Source organism: Macaca mulatta, chromosome 7, assembly GCF_049350105.2.
Source record: "Macaca mulatta isolate MMU2019108-1 chromosome 7, T2T-MMU8v2.0, whole genome shotgun sequence".
NCBI classification, from domain to species: Eukaryota; Metazoa; Chordata; class Mammalia; order Primates; family Cercopithecidae; genus Macaca; species Macaca mulatta.
Window position 1 is genome coordinate 40,030,529 of NC_133412.1, and position 19,053 is coordinate 40,049,581.

General features: G+C 42.6%; 1 protein-coding gene across 14 annotated transcripts in view; it reads left to right on the top strand.

Annotated features, from left to right (window-relative positions):
• The window catches only part of TLN2 (talin 2), a 455,280-nt gene that overhangs the window by 301,891 nt on the left and 134,336 nt on the right, over positions 1-19,053 (top strand). For all 14 annotated transcript variants that reach the window (XM_077939528.1, XM_015142407.3, XM_077939524.1 and 11 more), the window contains 8 exons: positions 4,778-4,879; positions 6,252-6,328; positions 9,493-9,673; positions 10,564-10,677; positions 12,931-13,039; positions 13,805-14,013; positions 14,552-14,650; positions 18,843-19,010. In XM_077939528.1, the coding sequence (XP_077795654.1) occupies positions 4,778-4,879; positions 6,252-6,328; positions 9,493-9,673; positions 10,564-10,677; positions 12,931-13,039; positions 13,805-14,013; positions 14,552-14,650; positions 18,843-19,010 (1,059 nt within the window). The remainder of the gene's footprint in view (positions 1-4,777; positions 4,880-6,251; positions 6,329-9,492; positions 9,674-10,563; positions 10,678-12,930; positions 13,040-13,804; positions 14,014-14,551; positions 14,651-18,842; positions 19,011-19,053) is intronic.

The window sequence follows — 19,053 nt, forward strand, 5'->3', positions numbered from 1 at the left end:
AACTCTATGCCTTAACTATAGCCGCATTTACTTGTGAAACACAATAGGACAGGTAGTTGGTAGGGCAAGTTGTACAATAAGAAAAATCAAAAAGTGCTAGAATTTGTCAATTTCTTAAGACTCCTGAAGTCTCTAGTGAATGCTTGAAATATCACCTCTTATCTATGCAAGATATCATAATAGGACATCAAAAAAAAAAAAAAAAAAAACTATGTAAAGAAGGGACCATAGAAGAAGTCATTAGTTATCTAATTTGACTATAGATTGTTAGGTTCCTGCCAATTAGAAGGAATCATCAGAAAACATACCTTCTATCCTCCTGTAGCTGTAACAGCTGTGCCTGTATGGCCCTCAAAAGATGAATGTTCCTACTTAGCTGTGTCCTAACCTTGCATTGCAGGAAGTCATGGATAATTTCTAAATTAGAAAAATCAAGAAATCAATATAAATATATTATTTAGAAATACTAGAAGAAACCGCCGAAACAGTTGAAAGTGGTTACCTTTGGAGGAGTATGTGGTAGAAAGTGAATATGAGAATGTGTAGGACAGGGAACAACTGTGTTTTGTTTTACGTCTTTTAATACTATTGGTCTTTTTAAACTAGATCCAAGTATTTATTGCAAACAAAAATTTGGCCAGGCGCGGTGGCTCACGCCTATAATCCCCGCACTGTGGGAGGCCGAGGTGGGCAGATCATGAGGTCAGGAGATCGAGACCATCCTGGCTAACACAGGATGAGAAACCCCATCTCTACTAAAAATACAAAAAATTAGCTGAGCGTGGTGGCGGGCGCCTGTAGTCCCAGCTACTCAGGAGGCTGAGGCAGAAGAATGGCACGAACCCAGGAGGCAGAGCTAGCAGTGAGCCGAGATCACACCACTGCACTCCAGCCTGGGTGACAGAGCGAGACTCCGCCTCAAAAAAAAAAAAAATTAAAAAAATAAATAGTTATGATAACCTCATTAACTACCTCAGGCAAAAGAGAGCACATCAGTATTTTGATTAAAGCCTAACGTTGCATAATGCATAATGCATATAATGCATAATGCGTATAAGTTCATTATATGTAGTGATTTTTTTCCTTCCTATTCCTAGCCTTTATTTAATTTCCAAGTGTTTGGAGGTTTTTCTGCTGTCTTTCTACTATTGATTTTTTAGTTTGATTCCATTATGGTCAGAGAGCATACTCTGTATGATTTCAGTCCTTTTGAAATTTTAAGGTTTGTTTTTATATCCCAGGATATCATTTTTGGTGAGTGTTCTATGAGTACTCAAAAAGAACATATATTCTGCTGTTATCATGTGAAGTGGGCTCTGTAAATACCAGTTAGATCCCTATTAGTTGATGGTGGTGTTCCAGTCTTTTGAATGAATATCTTTGTTAATTTTCTGTCTGGCAGTTTTCTCAGTTGCCGAGAGTGGGGTTCTTAACAATAATTGTGGATTTTTCTACTTTTTCTTTCAGCTCTCAGTTTTTGTTTCATGTAATTTGAAGCTTTGTTGTTTGGTGCCTGTACATTTAATCCTACATCTTAATGGAGAAGTTGTTTTATCATTATGTAATGTTCTTTTCTGTTAGTAATTTTTGTTTTGCTCTGAAGTCTACTGTATCTAATGTTAACACAGCCACCAATGCTTTTTATAAAACTAATGTGGGCATGATATATCTTTTTCCGTCGTTTTATTTTCAACCTGCATATATTGTTATATTTGAAATGAATTTCTTGTAGAGAGCATAATTAGTTGGGTTATGTATTTTTTTAATCCATTCTATCTCTTTTAATTGGTATATTTACACTACATTTAAGCTAATTATTGATATATTAGGACCCAAGTCTATCATTTTGTAGTTTTTCTGTTTGTCCCCTTTGCTTCTCTCTCTCTCTCTCTCTTTTTTTTTTTTTTTTTTTTGCCTTTTCTGTGGGTTACTTGGACACTTTTTAGAGTTTCAGTTTGCTTTGTATGTTACATTTTGAGCATATCACTTAGTGTGTGTGTTACATTTTGAGCACATCTCATTGGTTATTCTAGATATTACCATGTGCATATAAAATTAAACATAGCCTACTGGTACTGGCTTTTCCCCTTTAAGTGAAGTGTAGAAACCTTACTTCCATTTAGGTCTTTTTACCTACCCACTCCCCACACTTTTTTTTTTTTTTTTTTTGAGACGGAGTCTGGCTCTGTCGCCCAGGCTGGAGTGCAGTGGCCGGATCTCAGCTCACTGCAAGCTCCGCCTCCCGGGTTCACGCCATTCTCCTGCCTCAGCCTCCCGAGTAGCTGGGACTACAGGCGCCCGCCACCTCGCCTGGCTAGTTTTTTGTATTTTTTTTAGTAGAGACGGGGCTTCACCGTGTTAGCCAGGATGGTCTCGATCTCCTGACCTCGTGATCCACCCATCTCGGCCTCCCAAAGTGCTGGGATTACAGGCTTGAGCCACCACGCCTGGCCCTCCCCACACTTTTTGAGTAGAATTATTTAAATATTTTTTCTGCATACATGTAAGATGGTTATTTTGTCTATAACCACATAAGATGGTGTTACAGCTTCCGCTTTGAACAGAAAATGTGATGAAAGAAACTCATGAAGTGAAGAACAGTCTATTACATTTCCCTTTATTTTTATCTACCCCATTGTTCTTCTTGCCTTTCTGAAGTTCCCAGCCTCCTTCTGTTATCATTTTGTGTTTGGAGAACTTCCTTTAGCTATTTGTTAAGGGTACATCTGCTAGCAACAAATTCTCATAGTGTTTTCTTCCTCTGAGAACGTTATTATTTCCCCTTCATTCATGAAGGATAATTTGCCAGGTACAGCATTTGGGATTGACAGTTCCTTTCTTTTAGCATCTGAAACATGTCATGCCACTTCTTTCTTACCTCCATGATTTCTAATGAGAAATTTGCTGTCATTCAAGTTAGTGTCAATTTGTAGGTAATATGTCATTTTTCTGTGGCTGTTTTTAAGATATTTTTATCTCTGGTTTTCAAAATTCTTGGTATGGGCTTCTTAAGATTTCTTCTGTTTGGAGTTCACTCAGCTTCTTGAATTTGTGGGTTTAAGTTTTCATGATTTGGGGGAGTTTTCAGTCATTATTTCTTCAAATGCTTTATTTTTATCCAACATTGTCCTCTCCTGTTATTCTGATGATATTATTGTTAGATCTTTTGTTACTGTCCTGTAGATCCCTGAAGCTCTGTTTTTTAGTTTATTTTCTCTATGTTGTTCAGATTGACTAAATGCTGTTGATCTGTTTTCAGGTTTACTGATTTTATTTTTTATTAGCTCCACACTACTATTGAGTCTTAACCTGTGAGTTGTAAAATTTTGGTTATTGCCTTTTTCAGTTCTTCTTTTATACTTTCCATTTGGTTCCTTTTTATGACTTCTGTTTCTTTGTTGGAACTTTTTATTCTTTAAAATTTGCTGCAAGAGAATTTGCAGTTTATTGTGAAGCATTTTTATGATGGTTGCTTTAAAATCCTTAGAATTCCAATATCTGATTTATTTCAGTATTGGCATGAGTTGATTGTCTATCATTCATATTGTGGTTGTCCTGGCTCTTGATATGAATATTTATTTTTTAAAAAACATCCTAGACATCTTGGTTATTAGGAGACTTTTTTTTTTTTTAAAAGACAGTCTCTCACTCTGTCGCCCAAGCTGGAGTGTAGTGGTGTGATCATAGCTCACCTCTTGGTCTCAAGCAATCCTCCTCCCTCAGCCTCTTGAGCTGAAACTGCAGGCTCATGCCACTATGCCTGGCTAATTAAAAAAAGAAAAAAAAATTTATAGGGGTGAAGTCTCACCATGTTGCCCGAGCTGGTCTTGAACTCCTGGGCCCAAGTGATCCTCTCGCCTCAACCTCCCAAAGTGGTGGGATCACAGGTATGAGCCACTGTGCCCAGCCTATCAGGAGACTTTTGATCTTACTGAAATATTCTATGTTAGCAGGTGGCCACTTTGTTCAGGTTCAGTGTGTAGTGTTCTGGCCTACTTTTGTGGGCTTAAGTTGCAATGACAATTTTATTCTCTGAGCCCTTTCAGTGCCATTCTGGGCTGATTTTTTCTTTTGACACTAAGGTTCCTGCTCAAACCCTGTTGGTTCTGTTGATCAAGGCAGAAGACACTTCCCTGGGCTACCTGCTATTGCTGGGTGACCTTCATTGCAGGAACCAGAAGGCACTGGGTCCGAGTCTCTTTAAGCCACTGGCTGGAGGGCAGGGAGACACAGGGCTTTACTGTGCCTGCTGCAGCAAAAGGATCAGACCATCCACCTGCCTGGGTTGTGGAAAAGGGCCTGAGAGGGTCTGAGGTTTCACTGCTCTGCAGCTTCCGGTGAATGTCAGCCCAGGTTGTTAAGCTGGAGTTGGAGCTCCTGACTACTTCCCCAAATTAGTCTCTGTTGGGCTCCCCTTCTCCTGGTTCTTTGACTAAAAGCATGCTTTTCAGGAACTGCCTGTTGGAGGTTCCAATGTTCAGGCCTCTACAGCTCTTAGTCTTGCGGGTATATGGGATAGGAAAGAAAACCCAAGAACTGAACCACATTGTGGTTTTACATGTTCTGAGGCCCCCAACCAGTTCATCTTTTCAGTTTTGAGAGCTCTTTTACCATTGTTGAATATTGTTCAATAAATTTTAGGGTATTCATTTGTATTTAGAGAGAAGGAGCAGGGGAAATGAAGTCTATGTCATATTGTTCTAGAGCTGGACCTCCTAGCCTTTAAAATGCTGATATATCTGATTTAGCTGTATTTCCTCCAATGCTGTCTTTTCAGGATTTTGGGGAGTATCAGGAAAGCTACTATTCAGTACAAACCACCGAGGGAGAGCAGATATCGCAGCTGATTGCAGGCTACATTGACATCATCCTGAAAAAGGTATTTTGTATTGATGCAAATTGGAAAAGCAAGACCGCTTTATTAAAAGGCTCGGTTTCGATGGTGTGGGTACCTTGAAAAAAAAAAAGCCCTTTTAAAAAATACTCGAGGCCAGGCACAGTGACTCATGCCTGTGATCCAACACTTTGGGAGGCCGAGGCGGGAAGATCACCTGAGGTCAGGTGTTAGAGACCAGTCTGGCCAACATGGTAAAACCCCGTCTCTACTAAAAATACAAAAAAAATTAGCCAGGCATGAGTGCCTGTAATCCCAGTTACTTGGGAGGCAGAGGCAGGAGAATCGCTTGAACCCAGGAGGCGGAAGTTGCAGTGAGCTGAGATCACGCCACTGTACTCCAGCCTGGTTGACAGAACAAGACTCTGTCTCAAAGAAAACACAAAACAATAAAACTTGATTTACTAATTTCATCTTTAATCACTCATTAAGTATGAGATCTTTGACCTCAAGATCCTATGAGAATTCCTGATTTTTCTGTAGCATAAATTTGTATCATTTACTACCAGGCAGTGAACAATAGCATGTCACTTAGCTAATGAATGAGCCTAGCACCCCTCAGCATCTTCGTTTCCACGTAGCTGTACTGTGCTTTTCAGCCTCTGTGGAAACTTGGATTGAGGGGCTAAAAATGATCTTTGCAGTTTTCATGTCTTTGTTTTTTTTTTAAACAAATGTAACGGGGTTATATGCCATAGTAGTATACAGAAAAACAGATTTCTTAAGGTTTCAAGATACAGCCCATTAAAAAAACAAGTTTTAATAGAATGTTAATATGTGCATCTTGATTTTTTACTATGTAAAATTAAAGTCTGTGCAATAAATACATGACATTTAACTATATATTAAATAATATATTTCTCTTATTATTATGCTTTTGTTCATCCATCACTTACTAAATATCCAGTATAAAGAATTTTGAGTAAACTTCAACACTTTCACTTGTGTCCCTTCAAAATGTTTTTTTTAAAGGTCCTTGTATGAAGACCTGCTGATTTTCTTTTCTCTCTTTTCTTTTTTTTTTTCTTTGAGACAGAGTCTTGCTCTGTCACCCAGGCTGGAGTGCAGAGGCACAGTCTCGGCCCACTGCAACCTCCGCCTCTGAGTTCAAGCAATTCTCCTGCCTCAGCCTCTGGTGTAGCTGGGATTACAAGCTCCTGTCACCATGCCAGGCTGGTTTATGTTTTTTTTTTTTTTTTTAAAGAGACGGAGTTTCACCATGTTGACCAGGTTTGTCTCGAACTCCTGACCTCAAGTGATCCGCCCGCCTCAGCTCCCAAAGTGCCTGGATTACAGGTGTGAGCCACTGTGCCTGGCCTGGGTTTCATTTTTGCATTTTGTTTTATTGCATTTCCAGAAACAAAGTAAAGATCGATTTGGACTAGAAGGTGATGAGGAGTCAACCATGTTAGAAGAGTCCGTTTCCCCAAAAAAGTAAGTATTATGAAGAGCACTAGAGCACCACCTTCTCCCTAGACAGGCAGGTTTCCTCTTGCCAGCTTGGAGCCTGCTGCTCTGAAGCCTGTCACCTGGAGAAGATGACAGCAGATGATATAGTTGAATCTCCTTCAAGCATGGTCCCCAGACCAGCAGCATTGAAGTGGCAAATGTCTTGTGAGGGAGGCTGAGGATTTTAGGGAAACATTGACCAAAGTGTGGCGTTTAACTGTGTCTTTTGAGGCAGTAAGTGTTCATGAGTCCTGTTCCGCATTTCTGATTTAAATCTCATGATCGAATCATACCATCAGAAGGTCAGAGGATGAGCCTCTGTGTTTGATTCTGGCCCCTTTTGTAGGAGGCGAGAGTGTAGCCAGTGGAGGAGTTATAGTGAAGCACTGCTGCATGCCACGCTTGTCTCGAGTGCTGTGAGGTAGCGTAGTACAGGCGAGTGGTTAAGAGCATGGAAACTCGTCCTGGGCTCAAATCTGGGGTCTGTGTTTCACTGTGTGGCCCTGGGGAAGTTACTGAATTCTCTTCTGGCATGATCTCATCTATAAAGTGGGGATAATGATATTACCACCTAAGTAGGTTTTATTTCCATGGTAGTTACTAATAAAGCACATAAAACAATGCCTGGAACATAGCACTTGCTATTATAACTATCATCCTCACAATCATTATTTTAAATTCACAGTGTTCTCAATTTAGCGCCATTTGTAGATGAGGAGATAGATTTATTAAAATTAAGTAACATCTAATAAATGTTTTTTATGGGGAACCTATACAAACATCCCTTTTATATTAATAGAGCAATGTAATGACTGTTCTTTATTCTTTAGTGTGTGTATCTGACATTCTGTCTCATTTGGAATTCCAATAACAGCTCCCTATGCAAAAGGGAGGCCAAGTGCTATCATTCCCAGTCCACAGATAAGGAAACTGAAGCTCATGAAAGTTAGTTGAGATATACATATGTGGTAGAGTCAGGACTCAGATTCAGATCTTGCAATGTTTCCCATAGTATGCTGCTAGAAAGTTCTAGCATCTTCCAGTCCATTAAACTTGCTGAGCTATAGTAGTTTCTCTAACATTTTCACCCTTGCTGCCAGTTTCTCACAATTTGCTTCCTAATCACCCAGAAGGTGTTTTTCCATTTGTCCCCACTAGTATGCAAGTTAGAACCAAACTTGATATGATGTGTTTCTAGTACTTGCCACCCTTGGGCAGAGCACCTTAAGTCCTTGGAATTATTCATGGCCATTGGATGTAAATTAGTGAGCTAGTGCTCTCTGACAGGGTGATCTGCTTCACTTCAGAGGACTCTGCTGTGCTTTGCTTCCCATAGGAGCAGCCCAGTAAGTGTCTGAGCCCAGAGGTCTGGGACCTTCCCCTGCCTGGGACCACTGTAGCCTCCTCCACTGCCCACGGCATCACTGTGGGGTCTGATCAAGGCAAGCAGAAAGAATGGTCAGGATGGTCCCCATCTCTAGACCTTCCACTTCTTCCTGTGTTGGTCCTTGGCTGAGATCTCAGAATGCAACTGACTTCTCACTGGAGCCTCCAGACCCACCTTCCCTAGTCTCTCACCACCCCACCCCTAGACTGCAGTGTTTCTCCATGGATGCCTAATGCTTGGGATCCCAGCATGGCTATCGAGCCTTGCCCTGGGCAACAGGGAGTGATCTGTGATGGTGCGAGGGCCCTGGGACAGAGGCCCCTGTCTCTTCATGCAGCTGCACCTCCACCTTCCTTCTGCCTCACAACACACACAGATGCTGTCTGTGGGTTTGTCTGCTGGGCTTCTAAGGAACATACACCACCCTCAGACTTCTTACCTTTAGACGATCTGCATCCTTTGCACTTATTCTTCATTCTAAGACAGTATAAAGTAAACAATGCAATTTTTTGGCTGAGCTCTGTGGCTCACTCCTGTATTCCCAGCACTTTGGGAGGCCGAGGCGGGTGGTTCACCTGAGGTCGGGAGTTCGAGACCAGCCTGGCTAATATGATGAAACCTTGTCTCTACTAAAAATACAAAAAATTAGCCAGGCATGGTGGCAGGCGCTGGTAATCCCAGCTACTTGGGAGGCTGAGGCAGGAGAATAACTTGAACCCGGGAGGCGGAGGTTGCAGTGAGCCGAAATCGCGCCACTGTGCTCCGGTCTGCATGACAAGAGTGAAACTCTGTCTCAAAAAAAAAAAAATTAAAAATGCAATTTTTCCATTATATACCTTAAGAGTCTTCCCAATATTTAGCTGAAAGCATTTGTGGAAGGTGCCAAAGCCTCACGTGGTCAAGGCTCTAGAGGCAGTGAAACATCCTCTGTGGTCAGTGGTGGTGGGCCTGACGGAGGGAGCTAAGCTGTGGGAGATTTTCCCCTAGCTTCATTTTCACATTTCCCCTTTCAAGCTGCAGATACATCATTTGTATCTCTGATGCTTGGAATGGAACCTGGCAGAAGGTTGATACTTGTTTAGTGAATGTTCTTTCAGGTATGATTTACCAAAAATAATATATCAACATATCAAAACATTCACTTAAAATCTGGGACATCATTATTATAGGAATCTCTGTGTTGTTGTTGTCATTTTTTCTTCTTGAGACAGAGTCTTACTCTGTTGCCCAGGCTGGAGTACAGAGGCATGATCATAGCTCACTGCAGCCTCTGGCTCCTGGGCTCAGGTGATCCTCCCACCTCATCCTCTTGAATAGCTAGGACTGTAGGCATGTACCACCACTCCAGGCTAAGTTTTTGAATTTTTTGTAGAGATGAGGTCTCATATGTTCAGGCTGGTCTTGAACTCCTGACTTCAAGGAATCCTCCCCGCTTGGCCTCCCAAAGGGCTGGGATTACAGGGGTGAGATACTGCACCCAGCCTTGTTTTCTTAATAACAACTAATTGCATAATATCATAAGTCTATTAAGTGGATAAATTGGGAGTAATTATTTACATTACTTATCGTGAAAGGATTCATCTCAGAGCTCTGCTAAGTATTGTGATGCCACTTCTTCATTCCTGCTTCTCTGTCTGTATGTGCCTCTTTAAATTGGCCTTCACAGCATAAAGCAGGGAACATACGTGACATCTGTGGGGTCTCTTCATTGCACTCCACATGGGTGGCGTCCTTACAGTGACCAAACCACTTTTCCCGGCAGGTCCACCATCTTGCAGCAGCAGTTCAACCGGACCGGGAAGGCAGAGCACGGCTCAGTGGCGCTGCCGGCCGTGATGCGCTCGGGCTCCAGCGGGCCTGAGACCTTCAACGTTGGCAGCATGCCTTCGCCACAGCAGCAGGTCATGGTTGGGCAGATGCACCGAGGCCACATGCCGCCACTGGTGAGGCTTCCTGTGCTCCTCCCCCGCTGGTTAGTCTGCTGCCTCCGGCATGCAGGGTGGACACCAGCGGTGGTGATGGGCTGAGTGTTGGAACTCTCTCTAGTTCCCGGCTGAATCATGCCTCGTTCAGCTGTGCATTTTTTAAATAGGATGACTCGGATCACTGCCTGTTTGGTATTGGAGGTGTCCTCTGTGACTGGAAAATTGGGGAGCTCTCAACATGACTTTTGATACAGGGACAGAACCCTGCTCCCATGTCCTGGCAGCACGAAGCTGATTGGTCCAGATACCCCTAGGAAAGGCTGAGAAGTAGACCAGGTTTTTAGCAATCTTGAGGTTTCACCCTGGGAGTCATTGATTGCTTTCCACTGTGCTGGTCTGTCTGGCTCGGTGCCTCTGAGGCTGGCCTTGGGACTGACTCTCTTGCTATTGGACGAGAACTTTTTGAAAGCTCAGGAGCAACACTTGTCTCTGAAAAAGTATGTTGACCGTAGGTTTAGGTGGAGTCCTTAAGCATCTATCAGGAAGCATTCTCATTTAACACCCACGTGTTTCCTGTGCATGAGGAGGTCCTCGGTACTCAAAGACTGGATCACCTCAGTTCCCCTGCAAGGACTCTTATGAGCCTTCTTGTCAGCTAATTAAGCTCTTCACACACCTCTGATTATAATCCCTCCATGGCAATCACCTTCATTTTGTGTTCTATTAATATAATGCAGTATCTATTTCTGGCCTCCAGGTTGAAATGGGAGATAGTTCAGGCGCTTGTTGAGATGTGGCCTGGGCTGCTTTGTCTCGAGCGCAGAGTTCTGTTTTGCTTTGTTTTGCATAAAGGGCCATGTCAGTCCCAGGAGTGTGGGATGACAGCTTTGTTTCATCTGCCTTTGCAGACCTCAGCCCAGCAGGCCCTGATGGGGACGATCAACACAAGCATGCATGCCGTCCAGCAGGCCCAGGATGACCTCAGTGAGCTCGACTCGCTGCCACCTCTCGGCCAGGATATGGTAAATACTGTTGAGTGGTTTTCATGCCAAGTCTCTGTCCTGGCAGAAAGCAGTGTTATGCACTCTGTCAGGATTCATCTAGGTAAATTTCTGTCTCTAGGTGAAATGGAAACCCATGATTTCTTCAGGATCTTGAGACTTTGTCTCTCAGTTGCACCCATAGGAGGAGAAAATCATAGAGTACTGCAGGCTTTTGGCAGTACCATGGGAGGGCAGAGAACTTGGACCCTAGGATCCTGCGACCTGGGTTCAAACCCCAGCTCCAGTACTGGCTGTGTGAATCTGGGCTACTTGCCTTCTCTAATCCTCCACTTTGTCATCTGTAAATAGAGTTGTTGTGAAGCTGCAATGATCTAATCACCTGTAGAGTTCTTAGCGTGGCCCCTAGCACGTAGTAAGAGCTCAGTAAGCATTAGCTGTTGGTTAGTTTTATCGCTACCAGTGGTTCTCAAACTGTAGCATATGTCAGCATCATCTGAAGGGCCTGTTAAAACACACATTGCTGGACTCTCCCCCCATTTTTTTTTTGTTTTGTTTTTGGTTTTGGATCTTGGGTAGGGCCTGAGATTTTGCATTTCCAGCAAGATCTCCAGTGATGCCAGCGCTGCGTGTCTGGGGACTGTGCTTTGAGAAGCACTGGCTTACTACCATTGAGCTTTTCAGCAAAGTGGGTGATTAACCCAGAGATCTTCCTGTAGCTACTGCTGCATAAAATCTTCCAACTCCTCACTGCTCAAATCGTGGTCCCAGGACCAGCAGTGTTGGCAATTCCCAGAGTCTTGTAAGAGGTGCAGAATCTTGGGCCTTCCCCAGCCCACTCAAACAGAATCTGCATTTTAGCCAAGTTCCCAACTTCTTTGTGTGACCATTAAAGTTTGAGAAGCACCGGCTAGCACTGTCATTCTCAACCCTGCTTTGTATGTTAGAATCATCCGAGGAACTTTAAAAACAAAGCCCAAAGCACCAGCTCTGACCAAATAAATCGATGTTTCTGTGGGTGGAGCCTGAGAATCAGTGGTTTTTATTCTCACCAGCTGATTCTAATGGCCAGTCAGGGTTGACAACCACTGTTGTAGGACTGACTGGTGCCATCACAGGGGCCAGAACCAAGATACAGTCTGTAGTCTCATCTTGTCCTGCCAGGATAACTGCCCTCCAAGTTCTCCCAGAATGCTGAGTCTTTCATTTGCACATTTGTGTGCGTGGAGGTTGCTGGTATCCTCGGTGCCATTTCTCCCGGGTACCTGAAGACAATAAACATTTTGCTTTGGGGAACTCCAGAGTAAAAACATGTATGGCAGATTCCCATATCCAGTATAATTGGGAGGTAGAGTTTTAAAATATTTAAGATTTAACATTCCTCTTTCACCAGTTTTCAAAGATTTAGAATGCAATAAATTATTTTTAGTGCTAGTCACATCCTGAACATAGATGAATATTTTTGGGATATTTTGGGAAGCAGATGAGCACCTTACTGCAGGGTCATCATTATCAAGATAAATGATCATTTATTAGGTAAGTTCATACCAGAAAATAGAGAACTTGCTATTTATAGGTTCAAATAAACATATAAAGTATAAGAGCTGGAAAGGTTTTTAAAAACCATTGAATTCCTACGGTAGAAAAAGTATAAGGCACAGGACCTGGATATGATTTGCCCAAGGTCCTATCACCTACTAGTGGTAGATCTGGATCCAGAACAGGGGTCTCGACCCATCCCCGCATCTTACCAGGAAAGGTCTTACCATCTACATGAGCATGGCCTTTAGTCGTCTTCAAGGCGATGCATGTTGTAAGCAAGAGACATTTCCTACATTGACAGAGAACACCTATGAGCTGAAACACCCTCCTTCTCACCCTGCTGCCTGCAAAGCAAGGTGAAAATTAGCAACAACTATCAGTGCTAATGTGCAGTATTATTATGAAACATTGATTTTTCGCTTCTCGTTCTTTTTCAATTGAATTTTTCTAAATAAAGCCATGTGGAATTTTTCTCCCTAAGATCTTAAAAGTTAAAAACACAAACAACATAATTAATGTAAGACACAGGGAGAATTTGCACGCCATTGAGTATCTCCGAAGGAGCAAGAGGCCTGTTGAGGATACTGTTTAGGATAACTTAAGGGCCCTGTCGGCGTTGGCCTCATAAGAAGAATGTAGCCAAAATGCTGGTCTGATTTTATGGGGGGGCTTTTCCGGTCTCCTGGGTAATTCTGTGCTGTGATTGTGTTGTGCCGTTGTCTGGCTTTGCAGGCATCTAGGGTATGGGTTCAGAACAAAGTCGATGAATCCAAACACGAAATCCATTCTCAAGTTGATGCTATCACGGCCGGAACGGCTTCGGTTGTTAACCTCACGGCGGGTAAGTCCCTTAAGATTTGTGCTGCATTGGAGTTTTGTTTAAAAGCTGTTTTTTTAATTTTAAAATATAAGTTATCTGTTGATTGAAACAATAGACTTCATATTATGAGAGGATAGTCTATTCTTAGGCGCTTTTCTCCCAGTGACCCAGGAGAGCGGGTAAGGAACATCTTATTGCTTTTTGCCTGTATCTTGCATCCTCATTAAAAAGCACCTATTCAGATCTTCTCATGGCTTGTCAGTGTGCTGGACATACTGCAAAGTCTATTGAGGCTGCTTTCTCCCTTCTGGGCACCTACAGTTGGAAAATGGTTTTGAACGAACAGACCTGTCATGTGTGCCTTCACCCATCTTGTCCAGCAGTGGTCTCTTCTGGCACAGTGTGGCTCCCAGCCTTGCGCTCTCAGGGGAGAGCTGGGAACTTGCTTGGTTTCACCCTGCAGCGTATCCGCCTTTCAGGAGCAGAGTTGACCCCCTGAGCTGCTGACAGGGGCCTAATGGAAAAGGCTGTGAGATGCTGAGACATCCTTTGGGTTTTTAAAGGTGGTTGTACTCAGTATTTCAATGCTTGAGGCCTCCAGGCAAAAGGACCTTTCTGCAGTCACTGTGGAGACAGGGAACAGGCCATCTCACTGTGCTCATGTGACGCTTGCTGTCTGACTCCTGCAGGATGGTGGGTGAGGAACTCCCGCCAGTGTGGGGTTTTGGAAATTCTCACCAGAACCATGTGCCCTCCTTCGATGGGGATGGTTCTTTTCTCTCCCAGGTGACCCTGCAGACACTGACTACACAGCTGTGGGATGTGCAATCACCACTATTTCTTCCAACCTGACGGAGATGTCCAAGGGTGTGAAGCTACTGGCCGCCCTCATGGATGATGAGGTGGGCAGCGGGGAGGACTTGCTCAGAGCTGCCAGGACCCTCGCTGGGGCAGTGTCAGACTTGCTGAAAGCTGTGCAGCCTACTTCTGGAGAGGTAAGCTCCAGAGGCACGCATCACTGGGGTTCTGATGGGATGGCTACATCTGCTGGGGGACCATGCGGCTCTTGCTTCCCCAGCTGTTCCTTGCATCCTGATGGGGTATGTTTCTCTCTGCAACTAAGAGCTCACCCACATTCAGGAGTGGTTGAGCTCTTAGTATAAAGGCCTCCCCGTCAAGGGTACTTGAGTAGATGCAACCCCAGGAACTTAACACACAGGATTAACACACATTTAAGGGAAATATAAGTTTGCACCCTAATTTCCACGGAATGCGCATCACCTTCTTAACACCTGAACAAGGCTCACTAATGGGCCATTTCAAATCCACATACCTATTGCTGGTTTGTGAGACACCGGATGTTTCCTTGCACGGATTTCACCAGGATGTCTTCTATCCGGCAGACCACCTGAGATTCTCACTGATAGACAAAGGGAGCAAATTCTATGAGATTCTACTTCCTGTACTTCCATGTCTCATGGCACTGGAGGAAATGCGTTTTCTTTCCAATTAAGGTGTGTTCTTTGTTCACAGCCTCGACAGACAGTTTTGACTGCTGCTGGCAGCATCGGACAAGCCAGTGGGGATCTTCTGAGACAGATTGGAGAGAATGAGACTGATGAGCGATTCCAGGTAAGATATTTGCAGCCTTATAGTCTTGGAAAGAAGTCTAAGTGATGGTCTTAGACCCCAGCAGGCAGAATGTAATATTTCAAAAGCTAACTACATTTTCTTTGAGATTGTCAAGAATGCGATTGAGATGTATTATGTTGGGAGTGAGGTCTTTTTGTGTTACCAAAAAAAAAATTTTTTTTAATAGGAAAACTCATTTCACTGACACCATGTTTCATCACTGTAAAGCACATATGTAGCTCTCCTGATTTTTTTTTTTTTTTTAATTAGAGTTTCACTCTGTCACCCAGGCTAGAGGGCAGTGGCATGATCTCGGCTCACTGCAACCTCCCTCTCCCGGGTTCAAGTGATTCTCCTGCCTTAACCTCCTGAGTAGCTGGGGTTACAGGTGCATGCCACCCCGCCCGGCTAATTTTTGTATTTTTAGTAGAGATGGGGTTTCACTGTGTTGATCAGACTGGTCTCAAACTTCTGACCTCATGATCGGCCCGCCTCGGTCTCTCAAAGTGCTGGGATTACAGGCGTGAGCCACCACACGTGACCCTGATTATTATTTTTTTTTCCAATATGCTGGACATTCTTTAATCACAAGAAGGGAGGAAATATTAATAGTGTCATGAACTCCTGGTATCTGTCACCTAACCCCTGATTATCAGCGCCTGGCCAGTCTTATTTTACCTGTTTAGGAGAAGGGTTTAATGGCATCATTCTTGAGTCCTCATAAACATGAAAACCTATGTACTTCAACACACATACAGAGAGAGAGAGAGAATTTCTTTTGTACTCAGAGGTGGTTTGTTTTTTGTATCTTATCCAAAACCACAAGCGTGGCAGAGAGGTCTTTTTTGTGACTCTTCTTTTTCAATACCAGGGCCATGTGCTGCTTGCCCTCTGGGGAGCGAGTGTCACCACTGTGTGCAGTATCACCTCACGGCAGCTCAGAAAGCATCAGGTATCTGCTCGTCTGCCTCCATCCCTGTCCCTCAGAGGGTGAGGCGCAGAGGCCTGCTGCTGGGGGAGTTCAGGCCAGCATGAGCTGCTTATGTGCTGGTGGGCCAGTGCCCTTTACTCCTCCTCCTAAGTCTCTAATTTTGCAAGTCATATATAAATATATCCTAATGAAATTGTTACTGTTCTAGCCCAGGTTCTCTGAAAGATGCCCTTTTCCAAATCTTGTGTCAAGTTCACTGTTTAGGATTCTACAGAATTTCATCGGCCTTCACTTGTTAAAATGTTTTTGAATTATGTATATAGTGAAATATTTGCTTAGAAGAAATCACAAAGAATTGCAAACTTATATAAACTCATACCACAAATATCACCAAGTCCAGAAAATAACACAATGTTTTTATTAACTACCTGACACCTCTCAATACCTTTCTTCCTGCATTTTTGACTTCATCTGTTTTGACCACCTCTTCATTTGACAGTGATTTTATAATATGTTATAGACAGAACAAAAAGATGATTAGCTTTCTTCTGGCATTCAGGTTTCTTGCTTCATGGGTGGCAGTTTTGCATGCCATTTTATCTAGAACTTCTAAATTTTATAAGCAAAAGATGTGTTAGTTAAACTAAGATGTGATCATGTATGTTGTGAGACATGAAATTTCAACCTTCATACATAGATGTGTTTGTTTCTCCTTCACTCTTCACATGCCTGTGGCACTGGGCTATGGGATTCACTTATATCCTGCAGTGCAATAAGACATTCGATGTACATTTATGTCATGATGGAGGGTGAGTTCGTATCATGGGCTGTAGGAATATTCCTGGAAGCCATTTCTACACTGAGATGGCCGGTCATAAGTTCCCTAGAATCAGAATGAACTGCACATCAATATATTCTGCTAAACCCAAGTTTATTGTGTCCTCATCCTGATTTCCCTTTCCATATCCCTAAACTTCTCTTGCATTGGCCTTTACTTTTTAAATTAGGGCAGGTAATTATTTGTAGGCAGGTACCCATTTAGGAACTTGGTAAATAGGAGATTCAGCTGTTGTTTTACTAGGCTTAATTATCTTGACATGGTCATTTACTTTCCCCAAAAGTATTAATATTATTGTTTTCTCCAAAGTGCCAAGGAAGGTTAAGGAGAAAGACAATTCTTCCTTAAAACATCGCATGCAACCTTGTATTTTTTAAAAGCTTTACCTGCCTCTCCCTGCTTTAGCAGATTATTTTCATTGTGTATGAATGTCAACCCTGCTTCCTAATGTTTGTTTCTATTCAGATGTGCAGAGGAAGTAGGTTCAGGTTCAGGGTGATAGTCCTACAGAGCTTTTGTTAGCAGGGACAGGCCTGACTTGAATGTTTTCAATTGTGTAAGCTCTCTAGGTAGAGACCAGGCCAGTAAGGTGATCCTGCAACCTCCTCCAGTTATGGGTAACTGACATTGGATTTCTTACTCTATTTTTCTGATTCTTGAGATCATATCTCAGAGCTTTTCTTGGGTTCTTAATGTACTGCATGTTCCCATAGTTAACAAAGATTTATTTTACACTGGCTGTATAATAGTGGTCTTGTTGAAAATTTTGACAAAGGCCTTGTCAGCAGCTATAGCTGTAGTATCACATTCTTTTTCTAACTGTATTTTTTTGGACAAAATTAATAAGAGGAACAGGATTTCTTTAAACAATTCTAACAAAGCCCTTTAGAACAATCATGATTCTATGTGACCAAATCCTGGCCCCCATCTGAAAAGATGAATTCATGTCAAGTGAGGGAATACCATGACCTACTTTGGAAAGTTATTTTTAAAAATCTTTTTAATAATTTGTGACATTCAAGCTGTGTTTTCACTGAGCATTGAGATAAATGTCCAGGAACTGTAACTTTGCCATAGTGGGAGCAATTCCTAAAAGTTGTATGGTAGACAAGTGCCAGTCAAATCCCAAAGGAATCTTCAGCTTTCAGCACCATGGGCTTTAATTATACCTGGGGTAGCCAGGAAACATCACAGACCTAAGAAAGACTGGAATAACCTGCTCCTTGAAGACCAGTTAGGTTTTGTCCATTTTAAAATCAGCTTACTTGATAGATTCATGGGTTTCTGTTTTAGCTGGATTGTATCTAGTCTTTGTTCTGTGTAAAACTGTGCAGGCTGAATATTATTTCCATTGTATCTTCTCATAAAATATCTCACTGTAAAGACACTGTGGGTGCCCTTTACATTTAGAATCAAATGTGGTCTTTATCATCTGATGAACTAATAAAGACTTCAGACCGTATTTCCTTGAGGGGAAAAGCCTTGACATGTTTGTTCAAAATAAAAATGGCTTGTATGTTTGGGAAGGCATTTCCAAGTCAAATAAACTACTTTCAGTATTAAAAGCAAAGAAGTAAATTAACTGTAACCGTGGTTATTCTTCAGGTCAAACAGATGGGTGGCAAATCTGGTAGGCTCAAAGGATTCTTCTTTCTGCAGGCAGAATGCGTAGTCATTGAGTTGAAACATAAACTGCTGTTTCAAGGCTCAGCGCTCCTTGCATCTTCAGTCAGACCGTCTTATAGCTAGTGTATTTATATAGGCTCTCTTTCTGCTTTCTGTCATAATTTAATTCCTACCCGGAAGGCTGCAGAACACTGAGAATAACTCATGTTCAGAGCATTTCTTGGCTCTTGAGCTGTAGGTATTGGTGCCAGCTATGTGTCTGTGCGCATCAAATGTTGCCCTCTGGAGGTAGAGCTATGGCTGAATTTCTGATGACGACTCAGATCTTTGGGCAAAGGAGAAATCCAGAAGATACATTTTCAAGTTGCAGTGGGGCATGATGACTTGGAGGCCATGAATTATAACTATGGCACATGATGTTGTGGCATCTGGCTATGTTTTCAGCTTCTCCTGATCCACCATATCGGCCACTCATCCAAGAGACGTGGTCAAGACTTTGTGTTAGATAAGTGCATGAATGTGAATCAGTGGTTAAAATAATAACCCTTCCCTCAAATTCACTATTTTAGATTTAAACCTGTGCTACTTAATGGATATAAGAGACTGAGTTATTAGGATACAAGTCTCCTTTTTTAATTACCTCTAAGGATAAGTTGACATTTTAAAAAACAAGTAAAAAAACTTCTGAAGTGCTGAAGGAAAAAGATCAAACGGAATTTTAATAACATGTTTATTTTCAGGCTGTGAAAGGTGATTAGAGAGAAATAAATGAACAGTCTTTGATTCCCCTTTCTCAGGATGTTTTAATGAGTTTGGCCAAAGCTGTTGCCAATGCAGCTGCCATGTTGGTACTAAAGGCAAAGAATGTTGCCCAAGTGGCCGAAGATACTGTCCTACAGAACAGGGTAATTGCCGCTGCCACCCAGTGTGCCCTCTCCACCTCCCAGCTTGTGGCATGTGCCAAGGTAAGCCAGCTGGCGCCCCAGCCCTTTCTATGCAGTATCACCT